Source organism: Lissotriton vulgaris, chromosome 7 (genome assembly GCF_964263255.1).
Source record: "Lissotriton vulgaris chromosome 7, aLisVul1.2, whole genome shotgun sequence".
NCBI classification, from domain to species: domain Eukaryota; kingdom Metazoa; phylum Chordata; class Amphibia; order Caudata; family Salamandridae; genus Lissotriton; species Lissotriton vulgaris.
In genome coordinates, this window is record NC_141695.1 from 1,033,931,166 (window position 1) to 1,033,949,931 (window position 18,766).

Consider the following 18,766-nt stretch of genomic DNA (forward strand, 5'->3'; position numbering starts at 1 on the left):
GTTTCTGAAAAAAAACTCTACTGATTTGTTTTCAGTAGGAAAAAGTATAATTTACATCTTGGATATTACATAATGACCATCTTCATCTTCATCTTGTCTTATTATCTTTTATAATCTGTTCAATGTGTATTATGCTACAGAGTAATTATATTATGAATATTGCTCATTTTGTATTGTACAGCTCAAATAATTTTTATTTAATTGCCTTTCTAGTGTGTGTTTCTATTAGTTCAATACCCTTGATCACATGTGATCAAATGTTACCATTAACACTTTTTGCGGTTTTGGAGTACTCATGCATCATTGACTAAATGGGCCTGATTCTAGAATGTATTTGGTCATGTATGCTAGACTTACATGTACAAATGACATCATTAACATGTGCAGGAATACTTTCCAAATTTAGAAACGCTTGTTTTGCAAGTGGATGTACAGACATGGAGCTATGTGCATGAGTAGATCTCCTGTGTTTGAGTAGTGGGTGTGCCCCCTCTAACTCTGGAATTGGTTCAACATTTGATTCTCTCACAGGCAAGAGTAAATCCCTCTCTCTTGTGGGCAAGTGAGTGGTGGAACCTCTGCAGGTTTTCAGGTTGCAGGAGTAGAGATGTCTCCAATGAAATAAATATTTTGTCTATGCAGAAAAAGAAAAGTTTGTGTATGTATTTTTACTTGCTGATTTTTTGTTGTTGTATGTAAAAGTATACACATGTAAACTGTTCCAAGATTATGTGGGAAAGCAGTACGTGGTGTTTGTTTCTAAGTGTAGCCTTTTGAAGTTTTGCCAATTTCTGGTGTGACTATATGTATACCCACGAAAGCTCAAAATGCTCAGGATACAGATTTACCAACTTCATTCAGAAAGAGTACCATTTTTTGTTATTATTTCTTCCATTCTAATCAAATTTGTAATGCATATTTCAGTAGCTTGAGCTTCATTCTCCTCTAGCATTTTCAATAAAGCTCAATTATCTCTATTTTTTATGATACATTTCTGTATGCCCCTATTTTACCATTTGTATTTTCTCTCTTCTTTTAATATATCAACCTAAGTGCATCTTTCATAATGTTAGTTAGTGTTAAATTCTCATCTGAGACTATCAGCCAGGGACTGTCTGGGACACAGTCAGGGACTTGGACAAGGACTAGGAACTGGGTAGAAAATGAAGCAGAAAAAGGAGTACAGCACACCTCAGGATCACACAGGAAGTCTGAGGAGAAAAAGGGATCCAAAGTGAAAGCCTGTACAAGTAATCATGATGGCAAGACTCAAAGGATGGGCACCCAAGAGGCAATTTAACATTCAGAATAACTACACCCAGGATGGACGTGCAGACATATATACATAAATATACACACAAAACAACATTAGCAATAAAGGGAATGTGGGGTAAAGCACTCTGCAGCTCCACACGGTAAGACTGAAGATCAGAAAGTTGCTCACCCACATTTGCTGTTACAGATACTGACTGCAAATACCCACATATAGGATATGCATGCAAGAGCAGGGTCTGTAGTGCTGATACCTATGGTGATGGTATAAATGTAACTCAAAGACAATACAGTGAACAAGAAACAACACCTGGGTTGTCAGCTGTGCCCACGGATCCTGGCGATCACACATGAACATGCAAGGCAGTAACAGCAAGGGGGAAGAACTAAATACAAGCACACTAGACTAGGAGCTAGCAAGGAGGAATGCTTAACAGGAAAAGGAAGGCAATCACAGGACACACTTGGCAGAAAGAAAGTAACAAACATACAAGGTAATAGAAGCAAGACAGCAGGAATAGAAAGACAGTAAACTAGCAACTGGAACCAAGAATATGGGAAGAAAAGCAGGGACTGCAAAAGGATATACAAAAGAGCAGGCTACAAGGGTATATTAAAATAGTATTGAATCAGGAATCAAGAAATCAAAATGGCACAGAAGGCTGTGCTGGGGCAGGAACAAGAATTGAGCTAAAGCTCCAAAGTCAAGGTAGCACTGCAGGCAGTGCTAGTTCAGGGCTAAGGGAAACAGCTGCAACTGAGGAACAAGAAATGCTGGGAAAACAGCAGAAGCTCAGGAACAAGGAAATACCAAAGGCATGGAAACACAGGAAACAAGGATATCAAAAGCTCAGAAAACACTGGAAACAAAGGTCGGTCTCACAGGTACACAGTTACAATGACCAACCTTGGCCTGAAGGGAGCTGGGGCTTAAAAGAGTTCACAGTAATCACATGTATCAGGTGTGACCAGGCTAGCAGCAGCCAGCCACAGGTGAGCTGAATTCCTCCACCCATCCTTGACCTGCAGGGGTGGGGACGAAGCAGTGAGCAGGGAATTCTAAGTAACAGGGTGTCAAACATTGGCAGGCTGGCTTCAAGCATGAGCAGGCTGGCTTTCACAAAACCCGCATGGATTGGGAATAGATGTAAATTCCCAAAATAGTGACCAAATGGATGGAAGTCAGGATATGCATGCAGAGGAGTATCTGGAAGGTTATTAGAACACTGGAGAGTCCCACAGTTCAGCCCCATGGTGGTGGACACAAGAACGCAGGGAGCAAGTCGTGACACTATCCATTTGACTCTCAAGGGTTCACAGCCTGGGCCACCTTCAAATATTCTTGAAATGTGTTACTTAAATTCAATAGCAAATGAACTTTTGGCATTATCTTAATGTACAGTCAAGATTCTACTTCGTGCGTTTTGATAGACATTTGTATTTAAAAAACGCACAGGAAAATCTCTAATCTCCAGAAACAGTGTTGGTCTATCTATGGTTTGTAGATAGTCAGTGAATAGTAGCAATTTGTCTTCATATCCAAAGTCTGCTGTGAAAGGTAATTAATTATTCATTACCATATTACAGTAATCGGTAGACCTGTTGTAATAGAAAACATTTTAATTTTCAGATGCATACTTAAAAACATTTGTATAGGCAGAGGTAAATTACTGCCATTGTCCGTTCCCATTGTGTACAACAGAAGTTCTGTCTCACAATGCAAATTATTACAAAAGGGGCTATCTGTAATTCCATGAAAGATTCTGAATATGCCACAGCTGTTTCATGGTCAAGTAGCGCTGTATTGCTTCCTTTCATCCTTTCTTATATGGTATATTACTGTATTCAATTTTGAATTAGCTATTACTAACGGCTTACTATCAATTTGAAGTTAACTTTTTAATTACTTCTGAAAAATCTTTTGTATCATTAATAGGAAAGGTATAAATTACAATAATAGTTCTAAGTAATAGCATGTCACTATCTGTAATAATACAATTCCCTACTGCAAGTGGTCTTGTGAATTGGTTTTGGAAATCTTCATGTACTGTTGGCTGTGCCAGAAATATTTTTATTATTAGGTCTTGTTTTATTAAGTATTACGTCATTGTTACCATAATCCTATCATTCTCTTCATCAAGAATCATTCTCATAATCAATTAAAAAAAATCATAAGATGCCTTCATCATTTCAAATCTCTCCTATTAAATGCTCATTATTCATGACTGACATTAAACTACTTTGAGCTGAAGGCTTTCCTGAAAATGAAGACCCCTGTATAGTTTTGCAGGTTAATTTATACTGATTTGCTTCCATTGGCCAATTTAAATATATTTTAAAGTGGTTTGGGTATAAACAGCTCATACATGATTCACACATAAGTTTACAACCTCACATGTGTGCTTTTTACTTACTTTTGGAGTTCATACATATTTCCCTATTTCCAATGACATGCCTGTAAATTGTTTCTAAATCATTTTTTTCTCATGTGAAAATATATAAATGTATATTTTTACGCAAGACAATCGACAACACAAGCACAGATGCACTTGTCAATACCACTGTTTGAGTCGCAATAGGGAAAATATTGATTCTCCTTAAATGACTCGGCTACCATTGCGCAGAAACCCTCTTTTCCTTCCACCCTGTGAAGGGGTTTATTTTTGCCATTACCAAGAGGGAAGCATCACTGTTTTTCAGGGTTGGGAGAATGGCAAATGTTAGAGATGAGTTTGTGGACTTTATGGATACCAATACATGTGCAAGACATCAGGTGTTCCCAAATTCATAGGGAATACCTAACCTGTAACACCAAGTTCCCACCTGGTAATGAAGCATGCTCTTATACGTACAGTAAGATCTCACTGTGAATATATCCTGTTATTATAAAAGGCTGTGCTCTATGTTGTCAGTTATACAAAGAGTTTAGGGTGAGACTGAAACCTTAAGTTCTGGAATCAAAAGCTCTAAGTAGGAAGGTCAGGTTGCTTTGCCACTGGGGTAGCAATGCTTCCTTTTCCTGTTTTGGTACTTCACTTTGAGTTTCCCACTTTTTTGAAGCTTAAATGACTTCAGTGTAACCATTATTTATTTTCCATAATCCAGTAGCAGTCTTGAATCTTGCTGCAAAAATCTCTGACCAGGACAATCCAGGAAATCTTTCCTGTTAAATGTCAAGCTCTGGTGGAGCAGGTGGATTCTCTGAGAGTTCCAGCTGCCCCTAATCCACTTAGAGATATTGTACAATGAAATACCCCATGAAAGAAGAAGGGGGAAATGGAAAGAGAGAGAAACAATACAGGAACCCTTGCTTTTGTAGAGTGGCATTTGGGAAAATCTGGTCTGAGTAGTAGCAGCTGGTGGCTGACTCAACATTCACTCTGAAAGATGCATATCCAGTATTTAAATTAGTGAAAAAAGTGGGCATAGCTATATATTAATTTATATTGGAGTTATATAATGAAAAGCACACCTCAGCCCTGCCAACCAACAAGCTTACCATAGATCTGAGCATGGGTAGAAAAGACGTCAAACTGTATACCTACGAAACTACACAGGAAATACAAGAAACTACTTTGGAACAGCAGATGGTACACTCCAGACTTGACCAAAAAAGGATAAATAGCAAACCACTGAGAAGCATACCAAAGAGTTGAATGATGGGAACAGAAGGGCACCAGACAAGGACAAGAATATCAATAGTGCTGTATGCCAAATATAGGGGACGATCTATCGAAGCAAGAAGCCAATGGAATTAAAAGACATTGCCAAGCAAAGAGATCATAGATTGCAGCTGGTAAATGCCCTACTGCATCCTGAAAATCTTACCCCACCACTGTAGTGAGCAATCTAATTTGCTACATTTTCAGTGACCGATCTTCCACAACCTCCATTGTTTACCCTGTCTCATGCTAGTTGTGCTGAGATTGTTTTGCAAGGCCTTCATTGATGTTCTAATCCTACATTTCTGACATTGAGGGGAGACTTTGTCAGTTCCAAACTACCATGGATACAAACTGGCTCATTCACTGTTTCCAGCAAGGCCTCCAGCTAATGTCCAGTCACAGTGGCTTGCTGATTATTCTTCCATAATGAACAATCGTCCTTTATTTTCTTGTGAAATTCAGGAGACCATTGTCCCCGACCCTTGAGAACAACCTTTGGTACATCGGTCCAAAAGAAAGTGGGATTCAACTCCTCAATCGTTCCTCAAACAGTGACATTCTGACCATCTTCTTAATATTTTCTCCAAATCTTAGCTGAGTTCTGATTTCCAGGTGTTGGACTCCCTGAGGACACACAAAAGCAATTTGTAGACTTTCCAGAACCACTCCTTGTAAATTTAAGATGCTGTAATCTCCCTAATATTTGAGCACATCTTCTTCCTTATGACTAAAACTTTCACACTGTTTTTAAGAAGGTGGAAGTCGAACTCAATTGGCTGAGTTACTTAAGCCTTTCTATGGTTTCCTAGTATGATATGGCATTGCCCTCTCCTGGAAAAGCAGTGAGTCTTTGGGAAGGCCTTCACATACTCTTTCACACTATTTCCTGATATATGGAAGAAATTTCCAATACTGAAACATTTGACCCACTCAAAGGCAAATAGGGATATGCCTTTGAGTGGGTCAAATGTTTCAGTTTCCCTCCATCCCTCCACAAAAACTCATTAGGGGAGGGCGGTGTTTTCTTGGATCGCTGTTAATTATAATTCCCATGCCCTGACGATGGAAAGATTCCCGCCAGGCTGCTGCACATAAAGGGTAATTGTCCTCCAGGTAAATGACGTATCAGCTGTACCTTATACTTTCTGTATGACCACAGGGCTGAGGAAAATCAATCTAATTACAGAAACTGCATGAGAAGGATACCTAGCAGATCTGGTTAAAAGCTTCTAGTTCTGGCAAAAATGAGTAACCTTTCCATAAATCCTTTTTGGACCATTTGAACAAAAACTCTAAATTTGCCAAGGAAATAGATTTTCTCTGTTTAATACAATGTTTCGAGAATGAGAGTTCAAGGCCTGTTTTTAAGCCAAGTTACCCAATTATAGTTTTAAACTTTGTGTAGGCTCTGGCAATGGCATAGCTACTTTAGCCTCTGCAGTAAATAGCACTTGTAGGTCCTGACATAGAGTTTTGCGGATGGGTTTCTTCGTCACAAATGTGATGGTTATCCCATCTGCTTTATTTTAAGTGCATTACATACAATGCTACTTGTAATAAGGCAGAGTGGATATCTATAACGTTTGTAACAGGTCCTCCAAACTCTAAACCTCCAAAAACATGTAAGTTAACGTACATGCATGTTCAACATCTAAACAACATGGAACTGGGTAATGTTCACCGTATTGAGGAGGTATGTAAGGTAAGAAGTAGGCTTGAACATGGCAAAACAGTTGAAATCTGACATGCTAATGCTGCAGCTAGGCTTTCAGTGTAGGAGCTGCTGTTCAGCTCCACCTCCTTTTTTATAGTACAAGGCCAAACTACAACCCGCATTGGGACTTTTTTTTTTTTACAGTTATGCCGCCCATGCAAACCTTGATATGGACTTCTTAAGATGAAAACTAGGCAATTGGTGATTGATTTCCATCTTAAGGACATGTACCGGAACGTGTTTACGGGTATCCCAAAAATCCAGACCTCCAAACTGTCTGTAATTTATATTCTTTAAACAAATTAAATACATTTGTGGAAGATCAAGCAATAAAGGTGGATTATGGCAATTAGTATCAATTCAGTTTATGAAAAAATCTAGCTGTCATCTACTTTCCTGTCGCATAAGTAAGTGACAATGTGTAAAACTACAATAAAGGCCTAAGCTCTTGTACATATGTAAGTTAAATACATGGCTGAGTTTAGGTTTTTTCTCTGTAAATCAATACATTGCAAAGGCAGTGTGCTATGTCCTGAATTTAGTCGAAGAGAATTCAGACCATAAAAATTCCGCTAGAAACCAATCATAAAAGGGCCTACCTATATGTAAGTGGTTTGAAAAAGTTGCTGTAGTAAAGCTGCTGAAAGAAAGATAGGGCTATTGGGATATAGATTGTAATACTAAACACTTCCGGTGCATTGCTAACACTCGGAAGCTGTGAGAAAAACGAAGGGACATTCTCTGGACAATCACAAGGAAATGCAATTTAATGAAAATGTAAAAATATCTTATCTTAAGTATTTTTTTTTTTATATCTTTTGATTCTTCCCAAAGAACTGATGAGATAATCTAAGGAACAAAAACATGAATGCAAAGGCTGACTCATTGCCTTTACTGAAATATGTAATATTTAAACGAGCAGGTTAAAACCCATTATAGTTTGCACTTGGAAACTGAAAGATGAGAAAGTTTGAGATTGATCAACAAGATTAAATACCGGAGAGAGGCGCCGTTGACTACTGTGAAGTGTTTCATGTTTTTGAAAAACTGTCGCACCACCTAGTGCGTGTCAATGTGATTAAGAAGCAATTCTTTATGTTCACAGTGTCTACTAACGGACCGTATCCGGAACCCGAGGGAGCTATCTATAGAGAATGGCATGTTGAAAGTGATCAGGACGTAAACATGAGTTGTGGGTCCAAGATTGTTGGATGCACAAGTTTTGATACGTGGATATTTTGGTTGCTGAGCGTATGCTTCTCGTATTTGATGGCATCACCTTAACATAAATGTATTGAACATGGATTCAACCAGACACTAAGCTCCAACTGAGCTTTTTTAAAACACAGCTGTGAGGTGCTGATTGAAAAAGGCACCACATTTATTACAAAAAATGTGTACATGTCTATGTACATTTCCAGTTTTTTAAAGACAACATTGCATATTTTACACAAATCGTTTTACTTTTACATCACAAAAGACAGCATTAGTACTTGTCCATTTCTGTACTTTCCTGCACAATAAAAATTCAGTGTTTGTGAACAGACACTTGGCAAACGATGACAGTCAAATTGCTCCTTCTGCTTAGACTTTTCTCTGGAATGCACATGTGCTACGGAAGTGGAGAATTCACAACAAGTATGCAGCAGAATGGCCAAGTCACTCATGCGGACTCAATATCTACATTTACATCACTCAGACAGCAGTGGGAGCTCCTCCGTTAAGCAGAGGAGTGTCGTCCCACTGCTTTTATGCAGTGAAACAAAGGGAAAATAAAATGATACTTGCCTTATTATCATTTTATTTAGGCAGCACCCTCCTAAGTGCACAGTCAATGACTGCTTGGCAAGCCCTCTCAACCACCCAAACCAGTCTTGGCTTATTGCATGTTCTCCATGCAGCAGGCTGCATCGCAGCCTACGAGGAGAACATACCCAGGCCTCCAGTTAGTGTCTAAGCGCTGAAACAAGGGGGCAGATTTATGAGTTCTGGCGCATCTCTGCAAATCAACAGGGATGCGCCAGAACTGATGCGTCACGCAATTCTCTCCTTGCGGCACCACAGATGCGCCGCATTTACAATGCGGCGCACCATAGTGCAAGGAAGGGCAGATGCGTGACGCATCTTGTGGTGTACGGGCGGCGCATTGCTGGAGTAGCGTCGCAAGTGTGACGCAACTCCTGCAATGTACAGAGGCCACCCATACATAACGTGGTGCGTCACTCCTTACGCCTGCTTCAAGCAGGCGTAAGGATTTGACCCAGCAGCGTCGTAAAACTGACTCAGTGAAATCTTGTAGATTTCACTGCGTCAGTTTTACGGGGCTTTCCTACGAGGGAACGCCCACCCTGCGACAGAACGCCCACATGAAACCTGACGCAGGTTTCATGTGGCGCAGGGCTTTACAACGTGACACATCTGCCTAGATGCGTCACGTTGTAAATAGGTCGCAGGGATGCGCCACGTTTCCGCGCCATTGCGTGACGCAACGGCAGCGTAAACGTGGCGCAAGTCCGACATAAATCTGCCCCAAGGTGTTTAGACCAGCAGCGTCGTGATTGGCTAACTGGGAGCCTCGCTGTGCTTCCTGTGGTTGAGCGAGGGAGGACTTTGGAGGAGAGAAGCTGCGAGAAGGTAAGTTTTTTATTTTATTATTTTCTTATACCCGCTTCCTCCGCGTCCTCCCGCTCCCGCCCCCCTACATCTGATCCGTGAGGGCCACTGCTGTCAGACAGGCTATTTTAGATAGATGTCTATGGACCTTTTTTTTTCCTTCTGGTAATTTATACCACTCATGACAAGCTATAAATTCATGCTTATTTTGCTGATTATATCATAGTGAGATGTGGGCCCTAAACTCTAAATCACTCATAATGCTCAAAAACACACATACATCTTAAATTCGCTCACATGGGTGATCATATTTCTTCACATTGTACAATGATTGTTGCATAAATACAATTGTACACATTTTAGGCCAAACCATTACCGTTTTGTATTTTAAGGATTTGATTACAGGTTTGTTGTTTGCACCTTACCATACTCCTTATTCTAAATCATTGCATAAGTAAGAAATTGCTTCTTGATCTTAACACACAGTAGAAAATTAAATAGACCACTGAGTCATATTTACCATTATTCATCTGGTTTAATTTGTTCCACTGTCAGAAAAACTGTTGTTGTTTACAATTTCAGCAATGTTGTAATCTGTGAACTGTACTAAGCCAGTATAAACAACTCTGTTTTGCAGGTTAATGAAATATACCATGATGATTCTTTGGGTGCACACATCAATGTCGTATTGGTGAGGATAATCATGCTTAGTTATGGAAAAGTAAGTTGTTCTTGTTATTTTATTTCTGTATTTTAAAATATATACATATAAAATGTTTACAGACTTACCTATGATTAACAAACAATCCAGTCTCTAACTGGTTACAGGTGACAAGTAGCGCTCTACAAATCTACTGATTGACTGATTGATTGAACGTTAGATAAACATTAGTTAATGGAGTTGGTCAGTGAATAGTGCCAACCACACAAAACTTCAGAAGTCATGAAAGGCAATAATTAATGTAGTAACTTAACTTTAATAGCCACTTCTGCCATCATGTGCTAAAGGTGGCAAGAAAATGGCACTGGGAGACTGGGTGAGTGTGTAGCTCTGAAATAGACACCACCAGTGATTCATTTGTTACGCTAATGAACTTTATTATTGTGAAATTGTATTTTTCTAATTATTTGATAACATTCACTCAAAGTGCTTCATATCAACAATATGATGCACACCTTTATTTGTATGCTGATGACATCTCATCCCACATGTTTATGCATTACTAAGTGTCATTAATTGTAATTGCAACGTGTTTATATGTGTATACTAACATATAAACACATTAGGTAAACACCTCCAACTTAAAATATATCTAGGCCATTGATTAATAGGTTGCACCAATCATCATCACTAAATTGAGAGCATGTTTATCTGAGCAATTCATTACCTGATTCAGGAGGGTGTTGAAAGATGCTGTCCTCTGTTCCCACCTGAAGAGCACTGGGCCCCACAAAAAGACAACATGGTCTGCAGAATGGCCAAGGTCACTGTGACTCTCCAGCATACCACCATCCCTAGTAGTGTTGTGGTAAGAACAAACTAACAGTGAAATGCAGCCCGAAACCACTCCCTTCAAACCTACTTGGCCCCATAACCTTTATCTAATGTACCCCTTATATACCAGGCAAACACTGGGAAGGTGTCTGAAGTTACCAAAGTTCAAGCATAGTGGTCAGACTGTAGAGCCCCATGGGTGTAACTGAGTATCTAGTGGTCTGCCCTTCCACCAAACCAACTGAGGAGTATTATAGTTGAGGAACTGACAAATCAGTTGACCATGATGTTCACCTTAGGCTTCTCAACCCAACTCAACTTCCCAATATAAGAGGCAAGATATACAACATATAGTATGCAAAGCCGCTACGCCCAGATCACAATTGCCTAGGTGAATCCAACATATAAAGAACCTGCAATAGTGGCAACAACTTGCTCAAACTACACATAATGCATACAAACAAATAATTGTGACAAAGTCACAGGGCTAATATTTAGATAGACTAAACCACTGCTAAGCATGGTGTCAAGTATTCATTTCTCACCCAAGCCCTTCACTGCCTTTTCATTGCACTCTCATTTGTAGGGTGAGCTGTACATGTTGTGCACCAAATCTTAGTAATCCTTCTGTCATCTGCCATAGTAAATCTGGTACATTATTAAGTAGTGTTAAATCTTGCTTCACTATCCAAATGACTCCTGATTCCTCAGAGTGTCGCCATTCTATATACCAGAACTCACTGCCACTTAAACCCTTTTTGCTCTGTGCTTTGAAGGATCTCTTTGTTCCTGTGACAAGTTGGGGGGTCTTACCTGGTGGTAACCTTCAAAGGTTTATTTGCAACGCTTGGTTTGGGTGCCTGGCTCTAAGAGTTCCACAAGCTGATGAGAGCAGCTCTTGGTATCCCAAGATTCTACTCTTCCATTAATGGAAGAAGGAACACAGAGTCAATATTTAGGACTCTAAAGATGTCACGTGCCAAGCATCCAGAAGGAGGACAACACTGAGGGAATAATACCCATGTAAATGCAGGACAAAAGATGACTACTGAATGGAACTTAGAGCAGGTTCCCAAATTGACAGGCACCAGATTAGGATGAATACCTGGCAAAGACTAGAGTGATGCATGAGTTGTGCCTGAGATCAATAACCACACCCCAAAAGAAGGGGTGTGGAACAGGAAAGTGGATGGGTCAAAGGAATACATGGAAGTTGGGCACTGCTAGTTAACAGGATATAAAAATATTTACACACATCGAAGGAGAAATAGGCTGAAGACAAGGGGGAATATCTGCTCCTCCAAGTACCCAATGGGCTAGGTAACTGTTGGAATTATCACCAACCAGTTTCAATGTGAACTGGTGAAATGGTACAAATTGTTCATCCGAGGAACACATCTTTGCACAGATTATTATTTTTTTCAACCTGTATAAAATGCTTATGGGCTAATCCTCAATTTAAATCTGTCACCAGGACCAAAATGTTTTGCTTTCACAGACACTTACTCTCTGTCCTGAGCTAGGGGCTAATTTGCAGTTAGCTCTTTCCTACCTGTTTTATCACAATACTAATCATCATACGCATAACAGACTTCACCTGACAGCTATTCTCCTCCTTCCTACGGTAGGAGATTATTACCAACCACTAATAAGGTTCCTGTTCCATTTGCCGATGATCGATGGACCACAGACCCATTCCATTCTGCAATCCCCTAAAAAGGGATATTCAAATAAGAGATGCTTGTTTTGTTCTCGCCAGAGGCATTATTTAACCAAAGTTTTTAGGAAAGTCTTGGACATGGACATAACTCATTTATCCTGCTTTCGTTTTATGTTCAAAGGATTCTTTTCACTGTCATCAATGCAATTAGTGTCTTGATCCTTTCAATCACTGCAGCACTCTCCAAATTATTAGCCCAAGAGAGTACTATTAAAAAGAGTTACTTTCTTTATTTTTGGCGGGAAACAATAACAAGTATTATACTTCCTTTATACAAAGACATTTAGTGCATCAAAAGAATTGTTACATCTTTGAGTGAAAGGAGGAAACACCAACGCACCAGCAGTTCAGGTTGTATGGATGAAATATGCTTTGCAGAATGTCAGCTGGAGGCAATCGCTTGATGTAGTAGTAAATAAACCACCAATGTAGATGATCAATGCAGTGTTACTAACACTGCTTGAGAACACCAAGCATTTGAAGGTATAAAGAGCATTATCACTCTTTATTGGCCAACCCAGAAGAGTAAGCTGTTTTCTGAGAGTTTTAGTATTCATTGGGGCTTTCCAGCACTCTATCCCCTAGATTCATCATCGACATGTTTTGCGAGTCTGAAATAGCGATTTATAAGGAATCGCTATTACAGACTCGCAAAACGGGATTCATGTAGGAATCGCAATATTTATTGCAATTCCTACAGCTTCCTTATTTGCGATTAGCTAATTGCTAATCGCAAATAAGGAATATCTCTCCATTCATTCCTATGGGCCTTTAGGCCCATAGGAATGAATGGGAAGACATGTCAATGGGAAGACATGTCAATGTGCGAATCGCTATTAGCGATTCGCATTTTGAGTTTGCGATTTCAAGGGTGCAGGGGTGTCCAAAGGACACACTGTTGCACCCCTGAAATGATATTGGATGCTGGTGTTACGCACACACATGCCCCAAGGACATGTGTGTGTGTAACATACAAATTAGAAAAATGCACTTAAGTGCATTTTTCTAAGTTTCCGCTATTTACCACGAGGTTTGACTTCACGGTAAATAGCGGCCCAAAATTGCAAATTCTCAATTTTTAAATGTTTCATGAATTGCATTTAAGGAATCTCAAATAGAGATTCCTTAAATGCAATTCCTCGCAAATTTGCGAATTCTATAATAGCGAATTTTGCATTTGGGATGATGAATCCCAAATGCAAAAATTGCGCTCGCAAAGGGCCAGATTCTCAGAATCTGGCCCTTTGCGAGCCGATTTTCCGTTGATGAATCTGGCCGTTAAATACTATTTTTGAGCACCTAGCAATATCATCACAGCACGAGGCCCCCAGCACAACCAGTGCTGGAGTTCACAAGGAATTGCACGTGCAAGCTCTTGCATGGGTGAGCTACCTCATGAAAGTTGTAGAATGGGGCCAAAGAGACTCATTAGCCTTTTCTAGGACCTCCACTTCCAAGAAAAACTTCCGCCCATGACCTATGAATCGCAGTGCACACCAAAGGCAGGAAGAAGGTATTCTAACACAGTGTCTTTAAAGATTAGGTCATTGAACTTGTCCGCACAAAATGCAGATCTGCCCGTGTGGCCTCATGGCCTTCTCACTCTGGTCATTCTGCCCCCTGTATGTGAAGATCAGGTCCGCACCCATGAATTAGGAGTAGAATGGCAAAGTCCCAGGCAAAGCAAAAGGCTACGACTACCAGTTGTACCCCTGTCTATTCAGTGGCCCGTTTGCATTCATAGAACGTTAGGAGTTGACAGTAAGGTGGCAGCTAGTGATGCATCACATTCAGAGCTCCCAGAACCTGATCTGCAAAAGCCAGATGAAAGCTGGATTTTGATATATATGGGTTAGGTGTGAATGACCGAGCAGGGGATGCATCCCTCTCTTGGTGATGCATGTGTTGTATTTAACCTAACTGCAAATCAAATCAAATAAAGTTTACCTTACTGTGTCAAGTCTTCACTAAGAAGAGTTGATGGTGGTCACCTTGGTCTGCCGTCCAAATATATGGGTGGATGTCATCTTTTCTCAATGTTTAAGCATCAGTGTTTCCCTTTCCCAGTTTGCATTTCTTTCTCTCTTGTGTTTCTGTCTTTCTGTATCAAGGGCTTTATTTGTGTCTGCTTGCATTAATGGTTATGCCTGCTTGTCCCAGTGTGAATGTCTCCATCTTTGAGCGTCTTTCTTTAAGTGTTCTTAACCCATTGCCGGTTTAGGTCGGCCCCGTTGTCTGCAACTATTTCCCTTACTCAAAGTTTATTTCTCTCTCCTCTGTAGTCTTTCAGTTCAAATTATAGGATTCTGTACTCATGTATCACTGTCAAGCCTAATCATTATCTAGTTTTAAAGCAAAAACTGCTACTTTATTTATGCCTAGAAGATCGCAAGGTTCCTTTTCTAGTCGACTAGATTTTCTAGTTTTTTAATCAGATCTTTAGGCTTCCATCCTGCCACTGAGACAGCCTCCTACACACCGCGAGTAGACATTACAAAAATGTAAAGACCAAATATTTCTCATTTTTCTTGAGTGTCGTTCAATACCTTGGAACAATTGGTGTTACTACATTATTTTCTCCCACAGTCAAAAATGTATTTTGGATTTTCAGATGGCATAGTTCTCGCCTTGAAGAAACCTGTACAGTGAACAAATAAAAGTTGGTCAGTATTCATCTGCATTCACTTCTTGCTTCTTTGCGATTTCTACTGCTCTCTGTAACGCCCAGTCTTTTCTCACATTAGCATCAAGCTACAATCATCATAACCATAGAGTCACCAATAACCCCTACTTGGATAACACTTTATTATGTTCAACCTAACCTCAGCCAAGCCTGTAATACAGACTCCCATCGAAACACATCCAAACCTACAGGGCTAACAAGTATTTGAAGGTAAAATGTTGCATTTTAGTGGTTCACTGTTGAATTGGCACCACCACAAATACACATATCCATAAAGTTGCTCTTCCTATAAGGACTATAGGACCTTATTTGAGTTTGGCAGATGCGGTCCTCAGTCAAAATGTGAATGATATCTCTTGTACCCTATTACACTTAGGCTATAATGCACTTGTAATGCAGTGGGCGGGACATGAGCCACATTTGTGATGTAGTATGCCATCTGGCAAACTCCAAATAAAGCCCTTACACTTTATTATCAAGGAAAATCTCACCCCTGAGACCCCAATAAACAACAGTGGATAGATGAACATTGTACCTACGTGCCCCTAAAAAGTCTCTAGGTCATCCTGGTCACTGGGACTAGAAAACATTGGAACCATCTTTAGCAGTGAACTTGATTATTTTACTTTCCTATAATTCTACCTCCCAGAAGAGTACATATTTTATGTCCATAATTCAACATCTTTCTCCACAAATCATCAGCAATAAATAGCATTTCTGGTTAATTAGTTTGCTCATTTAAATCTTTTGATTTATTACAAATGGAAACAATTCTCAAATTTAAATAAAGCTGCTTACTAAACACGTGTCTAGTACAAACACTCCTTCTACTTACACTAAATGTCATTCTTTGCATTGCTTTCTGCCACACCAGTCGCCTTGGACAGTAAGTATGCCAGAGAGAGAAAGAGTGTGTGTGTTGAAGTGGCTGTGGAAATTAGGGTCATAAATCAAAGGAGAATGAATCCCGTATCCTGTTTTTGCTGGGTTCTAGGGTTTCAGTGTTGTGAAGACCCTCATTCACGTCAAATATACGGTGCGGTATATCTTTGTTCTCCGCTCTGTTATTTATGTGAATAGCATCATCATTGGGTCTTCTAAAAATTTAAGTGTATGGTTCTCCAAGTGATGTCCTTTCCTCCATCAGGAGGTAGACCTGCCGGTTGTTAACAGTGGTGATCAGGAGTGCTGTAATGTGCTGTGAATGGTGAGATGTGGGACAAAATTGGGGCAATCCACTGATTTGCATCTGATGTCAATAGCCAGGGCACTTTTAGAGTGTTGCTAATTTCGCCTGTACTCCTGAAAACTTTGTATATCGTTTACTATGTATTTATCTGCTGCAAAGTCTTGGCCGGGCGTGCCCTCTTGTTCTTGAAACAGTTGCAGCAGTGTTTGCCTGATCCTCCCGTGCAGGGGCAATAGTAGCTTTGTCCTGACCGTGACTTTCTAGGATTGGTAGTCGTCTGCTAGTAGTCATTTTGTGGTACACCAGCCGTAAATTCTTTTCCTTGCCAGTCTGGATACGTTCCCAGATTCTAGGCGTATCAATCACTGTTTGAACAACCAAATGTTTTGATTGTAAGGTATCATGTCTGGGCAGAAACCCTGTTGTTTTTTCTCTGTTCCGTGCATTAGGGTATTTTCACCCATGGCGTCAAAGGGTAGCCCCTGTCACCTTTGTGGGGACCCGTAGAGCCATTTATGATTGGTGTAGAGGGTAAATATGCTGCCTTGTGGGCGTGGCTTCGCCGGTGATCATGGCGGTCGTGTAGAGCGCGAGCTCCTGACCAGCCTATCCTTATCCTGAGTAAATATCCTTGCCCTGAGCATTCACTGGGCTCTCTGTCTGAGGTTTCTGCTGCTGGACCGGTGTGCTACACTCGGTAGCGAGAACAGCTGAGTGGGGGCACACCGAGGACGACGAAAACAATCCCGAAACATCGCGGGCCCCAGCAGCTCAGACGAGGCCCGCAATGCCGGGGCCTTGATTTTGGCGTTGCCCGGATCGGGTGCGGCTGTTGGTGCCGGAGCTTGGCTGTACCATCGGGGGGAACCCCCACCCCCCCGTGCCCTGCTGCAGGCACGCCGCTGGACATCGGAGTGGAGCTTGCTTGGAGCTGACTGGGCAAACATTGGAGGCAACATCCTTGGAAGCAGCCGCCATTTTGGGCCGTCCTGTCTGCTGTGGAGCCCTCGGCCGGGAGGTAGCAGCGGGTTGGAGAAAGGCCCTTGCTGGGTGGCGCTGGTCTGGGCCCCGCACAGCAGAGAGCCCCAGCGCGGAGCAGACGGACCCGGCCTGCCTAATATCGTAAGGGAGGCGCTGTGCAGTCCTGCGGAGTCGTGGTGGTGGAGGTGAGTGGAGTTTGCCCGGAGATATGGTGCCTCGGGGGTTGGATCGGGCCCCGGTGGGGAGGACGGGCGGCGCCCAGCTCAGACGGGGACTATGGGTGGTGGGGCCCCCGGTGTGGTCCTAAAGTAGCCGTTGATGAGAGCGTGCCCTGAACAGTGGTCCAGCATGTTAGGTTCCGTCCACTAGACCCACACACTGCAGGAACGAAGTATGAACCAGCCCACTTCCCCAACCCATATGCCACTCACAAGAGAGAACTATGAGCGTGCACATGAACCAGGAAAGGGGGTGGTATTTATGAGGAGACACCAAGTCAAATACCACCGTAGTTAGTATAACGAGACAACAGCTCCCTCCTCCACGCCTCCGCACCTAAACAGACAAAAACAGCCTTTAAGCATATGCCCCACAGAGTATAAACATTAAACTATGTCCTATCATCACAATCACTTTGATCCTACCGGTAACATGTGCAGGCTTTGCTTCGTGGTATCCTGGGGCAGCAAACAATACCAAATCCGTGCCGAGAACTCCTCTCGGAATCGGAAAAATATGGGTAGCGACCAAACAGATCCAGAAGTGTCTCTTACTATATTCAGGGGAAAACGCCCTTCTACCGGCGTGAAAAAACCCCTGTTAAAGTACCCAGGGCACGTCAGAGGGGGACAAGGAAAACCCAGGATCTCAACCTCGGTCTAGAAACAGACTCGCGGAATGATCTAAAACGTCATTTCCGCTTAAAACGACAAGAAGCGATTCTACAGACGCGAAAGGAAAAACGATCCCAAAGTTCGTTTTTTAAAGCGCGTCAATGTAAAGAAATTGCTTCACCAGCAGTGGAAATTAAGGGGAGCAGGAGCCCCTGGGAACCTCCCCCTATTATACAGAACCACTAGGGCTGGAAAGGAACGAAGGGGAAAAAGGACAAAAGGGGACTAACTAGCTACGGGGCAAAAGGAAACAAGGAGTGGGACCACGAAGGGGAAAAGAAATGACTCAGGCTGCAATAAGGATCTGGAAACACACACAAGCCCGTGAGGAAACCGAGTCCAATAGACCACCAAACACAGGACCAGGAACCAGGAACCGGGAACCCTCCATTAACCATATCAAGCAAGGAAATAGAGGTAAGACAAACTTTTATCCCTGACCTAGTAGGTCATGTGATGACAGGTCATAGTAACAAACAAGGGACTAGACCCAAATCCTAACACAGCACGCCAGGAACCGTGTGTGAATGAGGACCGGGGA

At 41.5% G+C, this 18,766-nt stretch overlaps 1 protein-coding gene across 1 annotated transcript in view; it reads left to right on the forward strand.

The window, feature by feature from the left end:
• ADAMTS2 (ADAM metallopeptidase with thrombospondin type 1 motif 2) overlaps positions 1–18,766 on the forward strand; it is a 1,719,397-nt gene that overhangs the window by 806,271 nt on the left and 894,360 nt on the right. The window contains exon 5 of the mRNA XM_086931466.1: positions 9,902–9,985. Within this exon, the coding sequence (XP_086787592.1) occupies positions 9,902–9,985 (84 nt within the window). The remainder of the gene's footprint in view (positions 1–9,901; positions 9,986–18,766) is intronic.